We start from the raw sequence: 23,230 nt of genomic DNA, 5'->3' as shown, positions 1-23,230 counted from the left end.
TTTCCCTTAACAGTTTTATACAAATGAAATAAGTTCCATATTATTTATACTAATTCCATTAGCTTTTTTTCAGCTTGGTGATCCATAATTTCAGGTCTACACAGGTAATATACCCCAGTGGTGGTGCTGATGCTGATAGTATAGGGCTCCTACTTTGAGAACCACTGATCTAGCTTTTGTGCGAATACTTCCAATGATTTTATGAGGACAGAGCTGATTTTCATGTAGAAATTCTCATACACATAATTCTCCTTAAATGTGGAACCAGAAACTTCCATTTCTTATAATTAATTTTTCCACCTAGAACAAGACAGAACAATTCTATTCCTTCTTACACATGGCAGTCACTCAAATATCTGAAGAAAACTCCCTCTCTTTAAACTTATTTTCTCCAAAATAAGTATCACCAATTTCTTTGCATCCCACTCAAGACTTTCAACATTCAGTCTGCCTCCTTATGAACACTATACTTCACAATGTCATTTTTGGTATGTGGCGCTTACAATTTTCAGTCTGCCTCCTTATGAACACTATACTTCACAATGTCACTTTTGATATGTGGCACTTACAATTTAACACAATAATATAAAAGTTTTAGTCTGAATATCAGAGTACATGTGGTTTACTACATCTCCTTATCAATAATAATTTTATAACTACATTAGATCTTTCAGCAACTGTATCACAGCACTTTCCAACTGCCAGTCTGTGGACTGATACTACTCCTTGATGAAATTTTCAGTGATACAGAGTAGATGAGAAAAGAACAGGTGGAGCAATTTTTCCATCAACTTAAAGTCATTCAACTTAAATAACTCTCTTTTATCCTAAGTTTATGTCCTTCCTAAATATGGGAGGAATTTGAGGGGGTCTTAAACAAAGTGATGGTGATGGAAGATGGTAGTTATTTTTCCAACAGTCTTTCTTTATATGGCAAAATAAAGTCACATTTCACAATTTCTCTTATCTGTTCCACCCTCTACTATCATCTAGGTAGCCAAGTGCTTAAGAATAATTTATATAATCTGCAACCACCAATCACAACCTCCACTCATCACTCTTTTGATTAACTATGGCAGCAAAGCAAAACTCTAATGGGCTCTAGCAAATAAAAGGGCTTCAAAGTGCTTTTTTCCCTAATAGTTTCTAGTTTCCCATACCCACTTCCCACTTAACCTTTATAATCCTAAATAACATTCAAACCCAGCCAGCCAGACTACATCAAATTAAGAGAGGGCTGGAATGACAGAAACTCACAACCATTTGTTGCAGTTTAAATTACTAGCCAGTAATTTGAACTACAAGTGAACTATACCATCTAGGACAGCAAACTACGGCCTATGGACCAAATCCAGCTCACCATCTTTTTGTGTAAATAAAGTGTGAGTGAAGCACAGCCACAATGACTCATTTACACATTGTCTATGGCTGCATTTGTGTTACAATGGCAAAAGTGAATAGCTGTGGAGCGACTAGATGGCCTGAAAAACCTAAAATATTTATTATGTGGCCCTTCACACAAAACATTTACCAACCTCTAATCTATGATAATGAACTATTTGCTACCAAAGAAAAATTTGAGATCTGCAATAATAACCATTAACTAACTCAGGACACCTACTATCTCCATTGGAATATCTAAACACTGGAATCTGAATAATCCTTTATCCCTACTCTGTATAAAAGATTTGTTGCCCACCCAAGACAGAGAGCATTTACTTACCTGCTCACTGAGCTAATCTTTAACATACATTTCTCAAGGACTCATTACCCGAATAATGAAGAATCCATGAATATACTGCTCTGTGCAATCTAAGGTTTAAAAAAAAGTTGCTGCTAATAACTCAAAAGTATATCAAAAAAAAGAAACTGTATAGAACTACATAAAATTTCCTTTACATTTTATATTTCAAATAAAAATACTTTTAAAGGCACTTAAAGCAGGAAAGCTTAAGTTCAACAATTTAGGTACTATTAACTGCATTAAGTAATGCAAATTAATTTCCCTTTTGTATTAAAAAAAGGACTTTCGTTTTCATGTATGTAGAGTTGAAATCAAAAGATAATACTTCTAATCCAATTCAACCATGTAGTTTTTTAAACATAAATGCCATTAGAATCTCTAGAGAGCAAAATCACAAGATCAAAGTACTTTGAAACCGGAAAGTGCTTAAAAGATCACCTCTACATTTTACAGTTAAAGTTTTGATACAACATGAAATATTTATGGTGAGACAAATAATTAGTGGCAGAGGCAGATCCAGAACCCAACACTTAACTATCAGTTTGGAACTCTTTCTACTTTATGACTAAGAAAGATAGCTCATATTCCAGGATAAAGTAAAGTGATGTTGAAGTACTTTGGAGATTTAAATGTACAGTAAACATACTCAGAGGGCTATAGCCCACTCAACCTACCAAACCTCTTGTGTTTTTTATTAATCAATTAACTATAAAATTACAGAAGGGAAAAAAATAATTCATTATAAAGCCACTCTTAATAGAATGATCAAAGAACAACCAATTATTTGCTTAACAAATTGTCAACGATTAGAAAAAATAATAGTGGAAAAGCGGCAGTATGATGAGTACTCATAAACTGCTAATTTGGTACAATCTTTCTGAAGGATAACTTGGTCATATTTTAAAGAGCTTAAAAAGTTCTCACCATCTAAACCAATTATCCCATTCCCATGAATATATCCTAAAGAACTAGTCTAATATAGAATTCAAATTTCACATACAAAGATGTCCATCCCACTATTATTTATAATTGTCAAACATTAGAAACAATCTAATATCCAAAGAGAGAACTGGTTAAATCATGTTGTATTCATACAATAGAATATTAGGCAGCCATTTCTAAAAATCACATTTTCAAAGACATGGGGAAGTACTTATGATGGTCAGTTATAAAAAGTAGGATATACAACTATATGATCAGTATAATCTCAATTTTGTTATTACGCACACACACAAACACATATACACACTCATACATATAAATAGCATAGACAAAGACCGAAAGGAAATACAAAAAATATTAACAGTGTATATCTCTGAATAGTGAGATTGCAGGTAATTTTTTTTCTCTTCTTTATAGCTATCAGCATTTTCTAAATTTTCTGTAATAATCATGTAATTAGTTTTATACCCAGAAAACATTAAAAATGTACTCTGTAGTCAATTTTGGAATTTTTATAGTCTATATAATAAATAAGGAATAAATATTTACTCAAAAGTATATCTGAATGATGGGAAATAAATCACTAATATGTAAGAATATAATTTCCACATATGGATTGGTGGGTAATTTTGAATCCAAAAGATTACAGTATTTTATCTCAGTTCTTGAGTATAGAAAGTTGGTATTTAGTAAGAAATGCAAATCTTTAAGTAAAATTGGTGCAAGGCATCTAAAAATTGTGCTATTCTGGCATAACACTGAAGATATAAATGCTCTCCAATGTAATAATACCCACTGTTATATTAAAATAGGTATAATCTAGTACATACATGATGGCCAATATTAACTAATTGAATTAACTTTTTTTTTTTTTGCCAAAGTGACTACGATTGGTCTATGCTAAAGGAAGAAATACAACACCATACCATTATTTTAGTTGGAAGAGCCGCACCAAAAATCATGACAAAAAAAATTGTAGAACTGTAAGAAAATCCAGTGGTTTTTTGTTACTGTTAATGACTTCTTGCTAAAAATTCAAGTAAGACAGTCAAATTGCTTGAAGCACTAAAAAAGCATAGCAGCAGTGTATGGTCTGCAATGATTTGAAAACCACTAAGAACATTCTTCAGTATTTCCTCATTTGCAGACTACTGCCTATCAAGCACTATCTCTGAATTACAGGACTACACCTATGTTCTTTACCAATCTTGAATTTATATTGTGTTATAATACAGTAATGACACAAAGTGATGTCACACATAAAAAGGCAAACTGTATGTAATTTTAAAAGCTAACTTTAAAATATGATTCTAATATCTGTGATAAAAAAATCACATAAATATGTAAAATATAAAAATACATCCTAACATATTTTTACATAAGAGCTAAAGTTTACCACTTTTAACATAAAAATTCTGAAATGGAATTAATAAAAAACAATTTTCATATGTACCACAGAGCAATAAGTTTAAATCAGACTATTTTGAGTTGTGTAGCCCTTTATTAGCAACTAAAATAGAAGGTATCTGTTGTACAACACGGGTAGTAATTGACTATAACTGGAGATTTTTATATTCTAATACAGATCATTTATAAATGCAATTTCTTTATTAAAAAGCTTCCACCCTTTTTGTTTGTTTGTGTACAATTTGCAAAACTATTCTGAAAGCGGAGTATATGTGCACAAGTCTGCAAAGAGTGCAAATTTAGGATATGGTAAATGCTTTACAAGTTAACTTTCAAAAAACTGACTGCCACAACTGTGCCTTTACATTGCCTTTTTTTTTTTTTTGATCAAAATATTTTGATGCCAGCCTTCCTTCCACTGCTCTAAACTATAAAGCATTTTTTTAATGAGTTGAAATTAAGGAAGGACTACACCTACTAGAAAAGAAGAAAAGAAAGTTCCATTAGTTTGAGGTTTCAGAATCCCCCCAAACCAGGACCAGTATCTTGGTAAGGGTTAGGCTGGGACCCTGGACAGAGTATGAGTATGTGCAGGTGGCATCCCTGAGGATTCAGAGCTTCAGTGAACCGTGAGTGCTCCAGCTGCATAACTCACTGAACTGTCTTGCCAGTTTCGACACTGGCTTGACTGGGCATAATTCAAAAAGGAAAAGCTCATATTCATTCCATTCTTCTGCAGCTCTGTGATAGCCTAGAAGAAGAAAAATTTGGTTATGACAGACATCACACAAAAAAGTGAGCACTCTTTGAATGTGCTGGTAGCTTAACTTTGAAGCCTAGATCTCTCTCTCTCTCTTAGTTTCTTGAATTTCTCGTCACCCCATATTAAATAGGAAAAGGAAAGAACTCCTTATTTCATTCTCTCAAAGAACTTCTCCTAATCTAGCTTCTTGATAAATATCAGTCATCTTCCACTCTACCTCTCCCTGTATTTAATAAGGCACTTTAAAAAATAAATAAATAAAAAATTTTAAAAATCATAGTATTTTTCTTTCTATTCTCTAAACCAAACCTTGGCCACTTTCGTCTTGAAATGTTGGAGTCTTTTCTTTGTCTGAAATTTTAAATGTATATAAATTGACTACCAAATCTAAGAGGTATACCAGGGTTTTTACTTTAATTGTGAATTGGCTCATCATTTATTTTACTAAAGTTTTATTTGACCCAATTCAAACTTTGGTAAATTAGTATAGCTTATTCTAGTTTAAATTTCATAAATCAATTTAAGCCCTTAACAGGCTTTTCTCCCAGTCAATCAACACTGCTTAAGAGAAGACCTTTCCTAAAAATCCACAATGTACTATTTTTCAAATCACAGTAATACTAGACCTTTAGGTTCCTACCCTAGACTATTCTAGACTACATTACCAACTCCAGTATTTCTCTGCCTCTCCAAACAATGAACCCATTATTACTTCCTCTAACCATTCCTGAGTGTACACTGTCTTCTTTTTGAGTCTCTCATTTTCTTTCAATTTCAGTTTTATTAGGAAAAAAATTAATGTTATTATCTCTTTAGAAAATCCAGCTAACCAAAACTTCTGCCTCTTTACCAGTCTTTAAATGAAATATTGTTTTTGTTATAAGTAGAAAAACATATACATGTCATCTGCCTTGCTTTATTAAATTATGAATATCTAAAACTCAGGAGCAGAATCTTCCATTTATTTTTTATAAAGTCAAGAACACTAAATAAAACCAAAAAATTAGTAAGACCATATTTCTTGAGACATTACTTTGGTTTATATTTGTAAAGAGCATATTGGAATTGGCTCAGAGTCAAGAGAAAAAAATGGGTTTCTCTTCTAAGTAACTTTCTGTATTTAAAAGAAAGTATTGACCTGTCATACAGTGATGTATAATTTTATTTAAGTCACCAAAACAATGGAAATTTAAATTATCTTAAAGGAACTAGAAAGAAAATTGACTATATATCTAAAATCAAAGCTAATAAGGTATGACAGATGATAACAATTAAGACATTTTGAAACATAATAGGATCAAATTTTAAAAAATCAAGGCTTCCTAAGGATACTCACATTTAATAACACCCCAATGGGATGTCTTCCACATATAGTATTATGGTATTTCTTCAAGTAATTGCTAAAAGATACAGGGTCTAATTGTTCTATAATACTCATACCCTAAAAAAAAAGAAGAAGAGAAAAAAAAGAATGAAAGAAAAAGAAAATAAGACAATTTATTATTTCCTAATTATATTTTAAAACTGTTACTTAGAGCTAACAATCATAATTTTTCAATTAAGGAGAAGTAAAGAAAATACATTAAACATTAAACTCTGTGAAATATCAAATTCATTCATCCAAGATAATCTCATTATAGTCAACTCTCAATAATATACATACTTTATTAAGTATGTATATTAAACATACTGAAACATTTAATCTCCAGTTTTCTCTGACCTCCTGGCATGTTTCTACACCACCTTCCCCAGTTGTCACTCAGCTCACAAATCCTCAAACATTTCATGATTTTATGTTTTTCATATATAATATTTACACAAGTAAACATGTGAAAATTTTCACACAAAATCTAAAATTAAATTTGATATATGGCTGTTTTTCCAATGTCCATTATACTTCTCATACCACTGGTATAAATAATCAAGAGCTGATTATAATTTATCTTTTTCCATAACATATACTTAAACATCAACAGTGTGTAAGGCATTTTGAATTATCAGTATTTAGGTATGTGATAAAAAGAGTCCACGAACTAAGAAAATAGTTAATGTATTTTAATCAATTTAAAGCTCATAAAAGACTGATAAAAGCTTAAGCAAAATGGGTCTTTAAAAATAAGTGGAAAAAATAAAAGTTCTTTATCTCTTCAACTAGAATGCTTTGCTTTCAAAATTTTCATTGAGAATCAAAATTTTTAGACTACTATTGAAACAATAACTATCATTTGGACACTTGTTTATACTTAATTCTGTATTCTGCAAATGCATTCAAAATAATGTGCTCAAAATACATCAATACAGAGCAACTTTAACTCATCTGAATCAAGCAAATAAATCAATGATTCTAACTCATCCATTCACCAACTACCTTACCTTGTTTTCTTATTCAGGTGAAATACTTTACATTTGTGTTTAATAAACTGGCTTAATATCCTCTGGGAAAAATGTAAATGGTGGTTTAACTCAGGAATTAACTGATACATTTTTGTGTTTTTTTAATTATATTTCAACATGTTTTAACAAGCACAGTGTAAAATCACCTAGAGTAATCAGATGAACACTCAACTGAAAAATGATAGCCATCAGTAGGTAACACAGTACAAATATTGCAATGGCGGTATGTAAATCAAATTTTAATTTTATAAAGAATCTTTCTTCAGAATATCCAAGTCTTTCATAAACATTATCATATTTTTCTACAAATATATCTGAAAGATAAGCGTATGTGTGTATAGTCAACTTTCAATTGCTTGCACATCAATTAGCCACTCTCAGATTTATCCACAACCAGTGTTTAAGGCTAAGTTGGTTTTCCCCTGTCAACTAGGAGGCTTACAGGTCACCATTCTCCACTGACATTTGGTGCAAACCGAGTGAAATATGAACTAATTTAAACGTTAAACCTAAGATAAGCAATTAGTATTATAATTCTGGTACGTAGAAAATCACTCATATTTCTAAACCAAGTAGTAATGCAGACATGGGGTTACAAATCTCTTCCATAATTATGCATAATCAAGGTAGAACTCCCTAAAGATGAAGAAACTAAGGCATAAAAAAGGTTAAAAGCTTGTCTCAAATTTCTAATCCTAGGCTATTGGATTTCTAATCCTAGGCTTCTCATTGACTTACTCTGCTTCATATAGAATAACAAGAGACATACCAACAATTCTTTAATACTCTCACATAGGTACAATTGGTATACATATTATAAAAGAACTTTCAATGCTCCTGGGTGAAGTCTAGGACAGCTTACCTTAAATAGAATTCCACTTGTTAATAAATCATGTAACACTGAAGTTCAAATGTATATTTTAATACTAAAATCTCAAAGCACATTGTGAACAAACATCACATTTATATATATTTACATGAGTAATTCAAAGAGAAGAAAACTAATGATCACATTTGTAGAAGAGAAAGAATTAAAAGTAACTGGCCAAGAAATTTCACACAGAAAATATAGAATTATAAATGTAGAGAAGTGTAAATAAATAAAGTGTTAAAAATGAAGATATAATGGTTAAATTACAACACAAAGTAAAAAATTCAGGTGATGGAAGTTAAGGTATTACATTTAAAATTTTAATTTCCTGAAGTGTGCTATGTACCTACCAGGGCAAGAATCAATTCCATTATACTCAATTCTCTGACAAATATGACAGTTAAGAGGTATGCCTTTTTGGGACTTCCCTGGTGGTGCAGTGGTTAAGAATCCTCCTGCTAATGCAGGGGACACAGGTTCGAGCCCTGGTCCGGGAAGATCCCACATGCCGCGGAGCAACTAAGCCCGTGTGCCACAACTACTGAGCCTGCACTCTAGAGCCCGCGAGCCACAACTACGGAGCCCACGTGCCACAACTACTGAAGCCCACGCACCTAAAGCCCGTGCTCCTCAACAAGAGAAACCACTGCAATGAGAAGCCTGCGCACCGCAACAAAGACCCAATGCAGCCAAAAGTAAAAAAAAAAATTTATATAAAAATAAAGAGATGCCTTTTTATAAAGGAGGGATAGAGAGAAAAATTAAGGCACTTCTCATGAGTGAACCTCTCCAAGTGGAAAATTCATGAAGTTTGCAAACAACAGCAAAAATGATTAGTAAAACTGCAAACTGGGACACCCATTAACTAACACAGAACACTGACAAGCGCTTTTGTATATATTTATGTTTTGATACAAACAATTTTGAAATTACTATTACCAAAATTCCAAGAAGATAAAAATGCTAGTTTGATACTACTGCACAAATTCCAAAAAGATGAAAAAACAAAAATGCTACCCAAATACGCCTAAAGAACTTTTTGATTTCTTAACATACTGGAAGATATGATCAGTAAATCTAAAGTCCAGGTGATAGAAAGCTTGCCTAGGGCCTGGTATATTGAGAGTTTGTTCATATGAACTTAATCTAATATGAAGCAGTGAAGTGGGTCACTACCCATTCAGCTCTAAGATACAAACAGACATTATAAACACCAAGAGCCTATCCATCACAGTACGGGTTTCTGAGGAATTTTAACAGTTTCAGCAAGAAATTCTCAGACTGAAAGCTAACTCCCTACCTTGAGGGGAAGAAGGGCGGAGGGAATCTATCATTGTGCTGACTCTCTCCAAGTAATGAGTGAAAGCTTGTATTGTCAAATCCTAAATGGTAATCCCAAACCTAATAGGCAGTTTTAACTGCCTATTTAACAGAGCTGCAAATTCAAGACTCAACAACAAAGGTCTTCCCTTTTTAAAAGTTTATCTATATATAACAAATTATTTAATTTAAATTTTATTTAATTTTAAATACTATCACCTAGATGTAATCTAAAGTAACACACACAAAAGAGTAGCAAAACATTTTTAGAAGTCTTTGAGAAATAAGAACTAGAATCATGTCTATCAATTATTAACAGATAATTAAAACCATATTATCAAATCATTAGGACTGTGGCCTTATTTTTTAAAATAAGGATACACATTTATGTTGAAGAGATGGGTACACATTTAGGAAGATGAGGTAGGAAAAGGAAATATTCTAGTTTCTTTAAGAGGTATCAAGATAAAATCTTCATTAGAAAGAAATTTTATGGAAAAAAGAAATCACCCTAAATACAGCAGTGCTAAGAACCAGTGTACTAATAAATAGCTACCTTAAAGATGATGCTGTAAAACCGACTAAAGACTACTAAAGAAACTAAACTACTGGCCTAAGTTCAAGAGAAAGAAGTACGAGTGGACAAACATGAACAATTTCACTTTCAGAAGAGTAAAAGGAAGAAAAGAAGTTGAAGTTCAAAGTAAACAAAGTGACTACTAGTAAATTTGGAAGGAAAAGAAGTTACAAAGCTGACTACAATGACATTTTCAGATTCTCTCTGCCAAATCATAAATAGTATGCCAACAGCCATAGAAACACTGGTCTATATCAAAAGTAGTACGGAAAAAATAACCTGTGGTCATGTAATATATATAAAATATGTATAAATGTGGCTAATGTTTCCAGTATGTGATCTAAAAGGTTCACAAAAATCAACATCTTAAAATATGTTCTGCTTTGGTCACTATAATTACTGAAATTGCAAAGTACTAATTTCCAAAAAACATGGTCAGTAGTCAGTAATATTTTAAGACTTTCAGAATCTATATCTCTTATAACTAGTTATTTTCTCCCAAATACAACATTTGGAAGATTGTTTGTTTTCCAATTCATTCTTCCTTCCTTATGCGTTTTCTTCACATAATTAACTTCCAAGATATTCAAATGCTGGACATAAAATTTTTGCCAAAAAAAAAAAAAAAGAATTAGCAGTTTTTCTTTTGGAAACTAAAAACTTTCAATTATTTTCTAGCATTTTAATAACTATATTTAATAAGACTTTTCTGATAACAAAAAAGGGACCAAAACTTAATTAACATAATAATATTTAAAAATTAAATCTAAAATTTTATACTTAAAAATAATCTTTTCACTCTATCAAACTTTCCAAACGTATAATTACAATTCAGAATTGCTAACATTTTTGCAATACTTGTACAGAGAAGCATCCTACTATATTTTGCTCTGAAAAGATTGTATATAGCAACTAAGATATTAATTCTGAAATGAAAGAAATTATTTACAACATAAAATGACACTTGTGAAAAGCAATATACAGTGGGATATTCACCATTTGGTTATATAAACCAATTAAGAAAACACATTGTATAAGAGTCTGCCTAATAGTGAGTGTACATATACTAAAACCATATATACATTAGTATATGTACAGACCTAACCATGCTTATTATTTTAATCCATTTATTCTAACTCCCAGAATGGACTTATAACTTGAATTAATAGCATGCTAATAAAAGAACAGACCATTTTAGACCCCTTTAAAAATTCTATATATTATAAAAAAATTCTATATATAAATAGAAATGTTTCAATAAACGGACCACAAAAATCAAGTTCAAGTCAAATGTTACATCAAATACTAAATTCAAGCATATTAATATGAAGCAAATACTCAATAATTCACTGATTTACAAATTTGCAAAATTAAATGTTGCCTGATTAAAGTTTACAAATGATTTAAAGAGCTGAGTAGAAAACAAAGGGAAAGAAGATGAATAGGAAATTTTCTTCTACTTCAACAGATCAGGGGCCATAATAGGCTAGCTCAAACTCACCTACGAAGCTATTCTGGAATAAAGTTGTTGGGACTCTCTCCATATTACTGAAAGTGGATATCCAGGGGTGGGTATGGGCAGGTCTATTTTGAAAAAGTTCCACAAGTGATTTCAGTTGTAAAGATGGGGTTGAGGATTACTATAGTAGACAACCTTATCTCTGCCCTGGCTTTGATTACCATCTACCTGTTGAGAATGCCCAAACTTACTCCAGACCTCTTCTCTGAGCTCCAAACCAATATAGTCAATCCATTAGCAAAGCCCTGTTGAATACAAGAACTCAAATCTATGAACTTCTTTCTATCTCCACTACTACCACCCCAGTCCAAATTACTATCTTCTCTCCCCTAAACTCCTGCCAATGCCCACTGTTACTATCCCTGACCCTCTTGTAGAATCTATTCTCTACACAACCGCCAGACCGACTTTTAAAATAATTATTTCATTACTACATCATTTCACTTCCCACTGTATTCACATAAATTTCTTACCCTGGACTATAAAGCCCTACATTATCTGATCCCTGCCCACCTCTCTTACCAGAGCTGTGTCACTCTAACCCCTATCTACTATATTCCTACAACCCTGACCTTTTTCCCATTCTTCTAACACACTAGCCTCTTTCCCATCATAAAGTTTTTGCAATGGCAGTTCTGTCTAGAATGCTCTTCCCTCTAATCTTAACTTGGTTTGCTCCTTCTTATTTATATCTCAATTTAATATTCCTTCTCAGGAAGTCCTTCTCCAATCATTCAATCTAAAGCAGCCTAGAATTATATACTGTTTAAAAACCCTTTTAATATTTTCTGCATAGCACACATCACTATTAGAAACTAACTTCTATACAATATCCTTAACATAAAAAAAAAAAATGTATCTCCTCCCATTAGAATAAAATGTCCGTGAGAGCAAGTTGGCTTGTTTACTGCCATATCTCCACCAGTGCCTAGAACTGTAAATGCACTCAAAAATAACTGGTGAGGGCTTCCCTGGTGGCGCAGTGGTTGAGAGTCCGCCTGCCGATGCAGGGGACACGGGTTCGTGCCCCGGTCTGGGAAGATCCCACGTGCCGCGGAGCAGCTGGGCCCGTGAGCCATGGCCGCTGAGCCTGCGCGTCCGGAGCCTGCGCTCTGCAACGGGAGAGGCCACAACAGTAAGAGGCCCGCGTACCGCAAAAAAAAAAAAAAAAAAAAAAACTGGTGAAAAGAAAATCCAAATGCCTACTTGGTTGACATCTCCACTTGGATGCCTTAAAAGCAATAGCAAATATCCTAATACAATTTATGATCACCCTACCTCGTAAAAAATCTAGTCCTATCTTCTTGTGCTTCCGACTTAAGAGAACGGAACCAAGACTTAACCAGCAGCATAAGCCAGATATCTAGGAAACATCCTTTTTTACTTTTTTAATTTTTATAAATTGTTAAAGGTTACATTCCATTTACAATTATTACAAAATACTGGCTTTACTCCCCATGTTGTATGATACATCCTTGTAGCCTATCTTACACTCAATAGTTTGTACCTCCCACTCCCTCACCTCCATGTTGCCCCTCCCCCCTCCCCACTGGTAACCACTAGTTTGTTCTCTAAATCTGTGAGTCTGCTTCTTTTTTGTTATATTCACTAGTTTGTTGTAGTTTTTAGAAGGAATTATCCTTGATACTTCCTTCCCCTCCAAGTTCAATTGATCTCCAAGTTCTATCATCAATTTGTCTCTAAAATATACTGGATACATCCACTCTGTCCCTCTCTTCCACCATCACCAACCCATCCACTGTCTAAATTACCATGTCTCACTTGGATTATCAAACTAGTCTACTCATTTCTCCTCTGGCATCCCTCCAACCCATTTGCTGCACTGTAACTATACGATCTATTCACATACAATCTGATTTTATCACTTTCCTATTAGATATCCTTTAAACAGCCTGTTCTAGATTCTCTAGCCTAATTTCTCACTACTCTCCCATCCACTCATCCATTAATTTAACAAATACATATACTGAGTACCACAAACAGGCTGATACAAAATGGACAAAGATCCTGATCTCACGAAGCTTATAATCTAATAGGGCAAGTTTTCATCAACAAATCAACAAATAATAAGTCACACAGTAATAAGTACTAAGAAGAAAAATAAAGCAGGGTAAGGTCACAGAATAACTGTTCACCACAGGGGCATAATGGAAAATTGTGGGCACATTTCTGGGTTGTGCCAATAACTAGAAGATACTGTCAGGGGATTTGGTAGATGGAATCCAGGGATGCTGACTGTCCTGCAATACAGGACAGTCCCACACAGAAAGAACTGTTCTCATCCTATAACACTTTCACATGTCCATGTATGCGAAAAACCTGCTTATAATTATCTACACTCTAACGCCATTTTACATACAAACCCAAAGAAGTTTTGCATGATTTTAATATACAATAGATTTCCCAGGAACAAACTATCATATAAAGTGAGGGAAGACCGTACTTTGTTTAGTTTACAGTTTTGCCAAGAAATGTTCACCATTTTGGAAAATCAAGTCACCCACCAACGTAACTTGGTAAATGTAAGACAAATATAAACAACTGTTTGTATGTGGCTGTTATATTAAAGATACTATGTGTAAGCATCTAACTACTTCATTGTCTCTTTTAGTACAGTTGGTGCCTGAGCATTTACATTATTAAATATATATTAATATATTATAAATTACTTTCCTTTTATTTCTTTCTCAGAGTACACTTAGGGTATTCATTTAACTCAATTATGTATATAGGAAGATTATAGTCACCAATTCATTCATTTGAAAAGTATTTGTTGAGCACCTACTTATGTTCCAATTGCTATTCTAAGCACTTGGATACATTAGTGAACAAAACAAATATCCTTATGTAATAAATAAGTAAAATATTCGGTTTCTTAGAAGAAAAAGTGGAACTCGGTAAGGTGGACTGGGAATGCTGAAAGGGTGGAGTGTAAGATGTCAAATTAAATACGGTGGTCAGGGCTTCCCTGGTGGCGTAGTGGTTGCGAGTCCGCCTGACGATTCAGGGGACACGGGTTCGTGCCCCGGTCTGGGAAGATCCCACATGCCGCGGAGCGGCTGGGCCCGTGAGCCATGGCCGCTGAGCCTGCGCATCCGGAGCCTGTGCTCCGCAACAGGAGAGGCCACAACAGTGAGAGGCCCGCGTACAGCAAAAAAAAAAAAATACGGTGGTCAGTAGGCCTCATTGGGAAGGTGAAAACGGAGCAAAGCCATAAAGTAAGTGAGACAGTCCAGTGCAAAGAGGGCAAAAGCCCTAAGCTAGGCACACATATGGCATTATCAAGAAATAGTAAGGAGACCAGTGTTTCCACACTGCCTCATAAATATCTTATATCTCTATATTGTAACAGCTTCTTTCTAAATTTGTTCGATGATTAGACTGTAAGATCCATTAAGTGGGAGATCATGTTTTCTCTTCTTAGTATCTTCAATACTTCACATAGTACCAGACACACAGTGGATACTCATTAACCATTTGCTATATGAAGAAAATAAATGATATAGAACCAGAAAGTTTTCTGAGGCAACTAAGAACTAAACCTCAGAAAAATAAGATTAGAATAATAGCCAGAAAAGAATTAACTGACTGAAATGGCAACATAATAAAGCCAAAAAAAAAAACAAAAGTCAGTGAATTAAAATCCAAACAAAATTCCAAAGGTAAAAGCATTAGGCCATAATTGGATTTAAAGTAACAGAATAAATTTAAATATGATAAAATCTCCTAAGTAACTATTTTGTATGATAAAATCTCCTAAGTAACTGCATTCATTCCATTTGACTTTTAATAAAATAATACTACTCAATATAATCTACTTATAGTTTCAGATCCAGATTCCTTAGTAAAATGTTTTATCTACTTTAGACTAAATATTTTTATACTAAAACATATACATAAAGCTTTTCACACACTGGTAAAGTTGACTTTAACTTTAACAGATTACAGACTTAAAGGCTGGTGGAGTTTAAAGACAATTTAGAGACCAAGCCTCTCCAAGTCTCTCATCTTAGAGATGACAAATTGAAGACTAGAAAATTGAAACGATCTATTGAAGGTCAGAGAGAATTAGTGATATATCTGCTAGATTCAACTCCTGGACTAGTTAAGAATACAATAATGCTTTAAAATTCTAATTTAAAACAAATTAAAATTCCATTTAAGAAAAACCCAAATGGCCAAAAAATATAACTAAATAATAAAATAAACTTAGAATTTGTTATGGTTGTTTCTGCTTAACAGTAAGTAATGGAATTAGTATCCCATTGTCCCTAAAACTAAGACATTCCTCAAATAGTATCTAAAAATCTGTATCTAATTATTCAAGGTGTAATTAATCAAATAAAATTAAGATGAAGGAAATTTCTACTAATAGAACAGGGATTATTTTTATAATCAATATCACATGACTACAAAATATATATTGCACATTTAGTTAAAGATAGGGAAAGAATTATTAGCCCATTGTATATTTTAACATATTAAGTCTTGAATCACTAATCTGAAATTAAAGAAAAAATCTTAGAGCAGTAAAACCCCACACCTGAAGGACTTACCATTTTATCTAGATGTTCAATGGATCTATAAATCTCCCCCTGGGATTCATCATAGTAACTGTAACGGAACCTTTGACCTTGAAACAAATATCATGTACAAAATAAAATAGGGAAAAATTAGAAGCTAAAAAGAAAGCAAGCGCTTACCAAATAATTTCAGTTCTCATGGAAGGCAAAGCACAGCTTAAGCCTCTGAGAGAATCATTCCCAAGAGCCCTTGTACATAAAAATAAAAGGCATATTTGGGAAGGTAATAAAGAAATGATATATCACCAGTGTTTCATGATGTTAAAAACTATTTCAAACTGTAAAACCTTAAAGTCACGAGCAATACAAAAGACTATTGAAACAAACAGTTTAAAAGTTAGAAGCATTGTTAAACATATTATATAGGTCTATAATGGAAAGTAAACGCCAAGAATATGATTCAAGAAAATTTGGCTTAAGGAAACTATCTCAATTTAACAAATCAATGAAAGCTTAGCTTTTGTTGTACAAATGCAAAGATTTAATCTCTACTACAGAAAAGAAAGAAAAAAAGTAGGTCAGAGATATATGTGGCTTGTATAATTTTTATGACCTAGATTTTAAAAATTTATCTCATTTTTGCACAATTTTCTACTTGGAAAAGGATCAATACAAGTGCCTTTAAGTAGGATACACAGAAGTATAAATATAACAAATAGTCCTACTCTGACAATAAAATCTCAACAAAGGTACAAGCACAGGACATTCAATGTTTAGCTATTCTCCAAAGAACAGAGAGGGTAAAATGGAAGAAGTTTAAAAAGAAGGTAGAAAACAAAAGGCTCAGGAAATAAAATTTGCTTCCTACTATAGTCAAAGAAAAGCCAAAAGTTAAACATATTCATAATTAATTACATATTATTATTCAACTGATTATGTTGTATTTCAGATATATCTAAACCTATTTTTCAGCAATGCCTTTATTTCCAAGAACTCATTACTTTTATATTCTTTATTTTTAAAGATTCACCAAAACGCAATTTTGAAGGTATCAGAGTACACTAATCATACACACACATACTATGCATCTTGTGCTTCAATTTTACAGCGAAGTTCACATATCCAATTATTATCCTCCCATCTGAGGAGGCGGGTTTCTTTGGCTGGATAATTATGATTTTTAAGTTTTCTGTTTATCTCACTAAAAAAATCACCTTATAAATAATGAGACATGTAAAATTATAACACTCTTTTGATGTCCTTTTTTAGAGAAACTACACATCACAGTTCTTAACATTTCATTAACTTGTTGATGCTAATCATCTCTGATGGTCACCTTTCTACAATATACCATATTTCCTTTACTTTCACATATTAACTTTTCACATACATTAACATGCACAGCTACTCAATGTGGCAGTTCTTATTTCCCTGCACCCCCTGCCCAGCGCCACTATTAAATAAATATTTCATCTTAAAATTCATGATATCCTATAATCAAGCAATAGGGTTCTGAGACAATTACCTGCATTCTGAATATAACAACCTTTTCTGGTAAACACTGGAGATTACTGCATGTTGCTATAACTATCAGATTCATTACAGTCCTTGCACTAAAAAAATTCTTAAACAGTGACAATTCTATCACTGAGTACCCCTATATTAAATAATTCATCAGACATTTCTTACAAAATTTAGAGTTAAGTATAGCTTTGTTTTTCTTTAAAGAATATATGTACTTCCTCCTAGCTAACAACAGGAACTATATAATTCACCCTATTTTTCCTATTCGTCAGCTGGCTGCCAGAAGATTCAAAGCCAAATGTAATGTCTGTCATAATAACTTAGTGATTCAATTCATTGGTACTAAATTTCTACTTCTGTTTCAAAGTTCTTTTGATGAAGCTGCCCCAAATCTTCTGTGAAATGAATAAACAATTAAAAGAATAATCTTAGACAAGAAAATTCTAACTCACTGTCACTGTAATAAGAGTAATATCCTTGGATGAAATCAAGATGAATATTCTTTGAACCCGAGCTGCTTCAGGTTTATACTAACACATTCTCTTTTTCTTGCTTCTGGTGCTGTCAGTTTTAGTTGTCAATAATCCCTGTGACTGGGACATAATTGTCTTATCTCAAGACTGCTACTCTCAGGTGCAAAGAAAAATGCATGTACTTTGTGACATTTACTATTCGAAAGTCCTTTCTATTTATTTCCAAGTTCAGAGCCGCTGTTTCAAACGCTGAAGTTGGTCAAACCTGCCTTAATCATAAGTCAGAAGTGTAACTATATTTTAAAACTCGGTCTTGTTCATATGGACCATTTTCAATGTAACTTTCACTTAAAAACTACTTCTGAAGTAAGAGAGAAGTACATAGAATGTTTAAAGTAAGTTAAAATACTAAATCAACATGTGATTTAATAAGAATGAAAATATACACAGAAAATCAATGAGCAAATGTTTAATATTTTGCTATCTACTTTTTGCTATTCTTTAGTAGCCACCTCCCATTTAGTAGCTGAAGAACTGAGTAGAAATATTTGATAAGTGTTAAAGGATTTATCAGTTAAGAAGCTAAATTTACACTACTAAGCTACTACACTGAAAAAAGTATCCTACTTATGATAGCTCAAATTGTCTTACGATCATTGTTTTTAATTATACAAACATTTCAAAATTACTTTTCAAAATTACTACATTCTGGTCAATATACTTAAAGAAAGCATCTTATTTGAAGTAAATAGTTGCCATCATCCTAGCCTAAATGTATATACATACATATGTATGAATATATGTGTGTGCACATGAGTACACACACATACAAGTTCAGTTAAATACTACTTGGAATTTGAGTTCAAAAGATTTTTTTGTTTCTAATTAAAAAAAAAAGTTTGTCAAAATTTTATTTAACAAGAAATAAAAAAGACAATCCTAGTGCAATACACTGATCATAAATGCAATTTTAAGTATTTATTGTTCATTTAAAATATATTATGATTTCATGTACCTCATGAGTTTTGTTTTACAATATTTCTAACATTCAGTTAAGTTTATGCATCTAAACTGAACAAATATAGTTGCCTATGTGCCTGGAGAACTGGACTTGTGAACTTTTATATTAAGTATGAATAAAGCATATCACATAGTAAGAGAAAATTACTTACCTGAAACTTATCCTTTCAGAAGGTACACTGGGAAAATGGATTCTTTGAGCCCCTGTTTCAACTCCAAGTATGAGCTTTCTAGCTTTAAGAGCCATTGACACTGCCCCTAGGGGCAGCACAAGCTTTGGAACTCCCCTAGTGAGTATGTCAGTAGTTTCTTCAGGTGCCTTCCCTCAGTTCTTTTCAAATTCAAAAGATGAGAGGAAAAATAACCCAAGAAAAAAATCCTGTAAAGCAGAAACCTTACTCTTTGAGGGAAGGAGGGTAGCTCATTTGTGAATCCATTCCAGAGCACGCTTTCTGAGAAAAAGAAATACAGGTAAGTAATTTTCCCATCTCCAAAGGTGACTGGTGATTAATGAGTGGATTCACAGAGTGTGGAAAATAAGCTCCAGGGATGTCTGTTTAACACACAACAATCAACTAATGAGGACAAACATAACAATGAATGGTACAAGAACCAACACTACTTTTGAATTACCTCAAAACAAAAAGTAAAAAAAATATTAAATACCTCAACATTAAGCTATACACTAGATTGCAGAAACAAACATGAGCTTGGAAAGTTGTTCAATAAAGCCCCCAAAAGATCAGTCAGTAAGACAGACTACCAGACTTATGTCCAGTAAAAACTGTACTGTTATACATTTACTTAATCACTTTATGTTTATATGTTAAAACGTTTTCAAATATTTGAGTTAAACCTCACAACAACCTGTGAGATAGACTATTAAACCACAGTACACTAAGGATCTAAACTGGGGACACTCATAATTGACGTCACTACCAAAGAAAAAATGTACTTCACAAAGAAAATATTATCTAAGTATCTCAAATAAGGTAATCATTTTCATAAGCAAAACACTATAGTCCTTTCATTCTGAAGTCTTAGTTATAATGTAAAATTATTGGCTTTATCTCAAACTTGTAAAAGATTAAAACCCTAAATATGTGAAATCAGTATGTACCAGTATTTGAGAAGACAAATGTGAAAGCCTGAATAAGATATATTTCAGGAATTAGCTAGCTTACACTCAAACCAATTTAAATATTTAGAAAATAGTAATACCCTCAGACCCAAGAGACTAACAACAGAAAGGAAGAAGAGTATGCATGAATAATCACGTGTTAATATATATTAAACTAGAATTCTGAATAAAGATATAAATTTCATAAACATTGAAGGAGAATGCCAATTTTAATAAGTGGCACATATTTATAAAAAAGAAATTACGTAAACCTAGACAAATATAAGTTTATAGATAAAAATCCAAAACTGCTGAAGTGACTGTAGTGTAAACTCTATTCATATTTTAACAAAATAATATAATTTATCATTAACATCTACCAAATAAATTTACTGAAACTGATTTGAACTTAAAACTACCATTTAAAAAGAAAATTAAATAGAAGCATGAACCCACTTTTAAAGAATCAATTTCTGTTAGGTCCAGTTTCATTCAGAAACTTCTTAGAAGTTAACTGAAAGTTATGTTAATGAAAGTTGTCAGTAATCTAAATTTGGAAGTATAAAGTTCAGGGTGATCAGGAAAACACAAATATTAACAGTATATACGGAAAAGAGCAAAAATGAAACTCAGGAAAATAGAATAAAAATTCTACTAACTAGAAAAACTAAAATAGGCCCAGACAAAATCCTCTTAAACGGAGCCATCCTCTAGGATGTGGAACTTGGTAAGTACACAAAGTATGGGGACAATATTACTTCACCATGGTAAAAGTCAAATACTAGCAGCAAGTGTATGCCACTCTTCCTGGTAGTAGTAGGAAAGGTGAAAAGAGGTGGGATCATTAAAACATTACCAGGGAAACATCATCCTATTGGACTCCCTAATGATCAAATAAAACGCAGGAATTGAAACGCAGGGGGTTGGCAGGGTGATTCAAGTGAGGGGATAGAAAGACAGGGCACAATAGAATCTAGGTTCCCAACTCTCCCTTTGCTTCTCTCACCCAAAAAGAAAAATTGAGAGTATTTTAATCTTTCTATTTTTTCTCTAATATCTCTTTCAAGTCTAAATAAGAGCTAAATGGTATCTGAAAGATGAACATCTTTAAAGTAAAATACCCTTAAAAAAAAAGTCATTCTTATAATGGACATTGGCTAACAAATAAGGTTGACAAAGGCAAAATCCTTCCAGTTACACACATATAGGTCTCCTAACTGTCTCTATCATCAAGTTTCTCATTTTATTTTCCACAGAAGCTGGACATTATATTATATAAAGAGAAATGACCACTGGAGATGAAAGATGTCGTCACTGCCAGTACTCTATTGTTCAACAAAAACAAAAAAATTCCACTGTATATATGTAATTGATCAACTGTACCATAATCAATTAAGTGATTTTTCTTCAAAAACCAGCTATTCAGAAATGTGGAGTGTGTTAAGAGCATAACTCAATGAAACTTCTAAGATCTCTGAGTACTTGAGGAAATGAATCCTTCCTGTGAAATGACTTAGAATTCAGTGTCATCATTATTTAGTATGGTAAGATCAATCTGCACAGCATCTTTAAAACAAGAAGAAACTACTAAGTATTATTGTCATGAGAAAAAGCTAGACTTTTGAGATGGAAATATACCCCTCATTAATTTAGGAAAGATGACCAATGCCACTAAAGCATGAATTTGAAAAATACGAAACAATTTCTAAGTAACCACAGTTTAACCCATAACTAGCCAATGATTCATATTATTTCAACAGGCATATAAAATAGAAAATGAAGCTTATTTTACAAGAATGACAGCTACTATTACTATTGTAGAAAGAAGTCTACCAATTTTGGAATAGTGTCCATGTAACTCTTTCCACTTACTCCCAAACCTCCATCAAATTTCCTAACAAGAATTAGTACAGTGCTTTCCATAAGTACAAAGTAAGCACTTAATGAGTATTGTTAGTGATAGTGATACTGAAAAAATAAACACTTGAAAAAGTTCCATTACTTAATCACCAAATGTAAATATAAATATGTTCTAGTCTCTAGATGATTCCCATAGCTAACAATCATCAACCTCTGGAAATTTTGAGTTCTTTTTTGTAATTATCACCAAAAAATTCTATCTTGCAATTTAAATTCCAAAATTTTCAAGAAATCAGGAGATCAAATGGCCTAAATAATTTTCTGAGGACCTAGATAGAATATAAGACAAAATTCATCTTTCTCTCTCAACATTCTACTTAAATATAGTAGTGGCTTAGGATTTGCTTTATAATCATCAATGAGGTAAAAAGGATGAGTCCACATAAAAGAGCAATATTAAAACATCTACTCATGTTTTATGTGGATTTATGCTGTGGTTGTACGTGCTGCCAAACTTGAGGGAGGGCCCTGAAGAACACTATCAGGGGAGTGAATTATTCAAATCATAAAAGTGATTTTAAATGATTCATAAGAGCCTTAATTAAAAGTGAAGAGGGAGGGAACACATGCTTCAGGAGCTTTTAATTTCTAAAACATGCTTTATTATCAACACAAATTCATAACACTAAGTAAAATAGCCTTTTTTTCAATAATGATACTCCCTAGTTTTATTACTAAACTTCAAAGTTCCCAAGAAAAGAACTCTTTCAAGCATCTACCTACTCAGATCTAAGTAATATACTTATATCCATAAAAAATAACTTCTGCCAAAGGTAGCAAACCAACTAGCAAATAGAATTCATTATTAAAGAACCCTGAGAGCCTCTTAATGAGTTTGACAAGGTAGCAGAGCTACATGCATACCCTAATCCAGGGCTTCCAACCTGAGCACTATCAACATTTGGGGCAGGATAATGCTTTGATGTGGGGGGCTGTCCTGTGCATTGTAGGATGTTTATTTAACAGCTTTCCTGGACTCTACTCCTTAGATGCCAATAGCATCCCCACCTCCTTCCCCACCCCAGCTGTGATGACCAAAAATGTCTCTAGGCATTTCCAAATGTCTCTAGGCATTTCCAAATGTCTCCTGGG

At 32.7% G+C, this 23,230-nt stretch overlaps 1 protein-coding gene across 5 annotated transcripts in view; it reads right to left on the bottom strand.

The window, feature by feature from the left end:
* Positions 1-4,167: 4,167 nt before the first annotated feature.
* MEMO1 (mediator of cell motility 1) overlaps positions 4,168-23,230 on the bottom strand; it is a 128,727-nt gene continuing 109,664 nt past the window's right edge. For 4 of the 5 annotated variants that reach the window (XM_060169192.1, XM_060169193.1, XM_060169194.1 and 1 more), the window contains 3 exons: positions 16,115-16,191; positions 6,193-6,297; positions 4,168-4,844 (listed from right to left, as the gene is read on the bottom strand). In XM_060169192.1, coding sequence (XP_060025175.1) covers positions 4,713-4,844; positions 6,193-6,297; positions 16,115-16,191 — 314 coding nt within the window. In that variant the 3' untranslated portion in view covers positions 4,168-4,712. Of the gene's footprint in view, positions 4,845-6,192; positions 6,298-16,114; positions 16,192-19,250; positions 19,551-23,230 lie in introns of those variants that run through there. The other variant, XR_009544104.1, reaches the window with a different exon arrangement.

This window comes from Lagenorhynchus albirostris, chromosome 13, assembly GCF_949774975.1.
Source record: "Lagenorhynchus albirostris chromosome 13, mLagAlb1.1, whole genome shotgun sequence".
Classification (NCBI taxonomy): domain Eukaryota; kingdom Metazoa; phylum Chordata; class Mammalia; order Artiodactyla; family Delphinidae; genus Lagenorhynchus; species Lagenorhynchus albirostris.
This window is presented reverse-complemented; position numbering and strand designations above follow the sequence as displayed.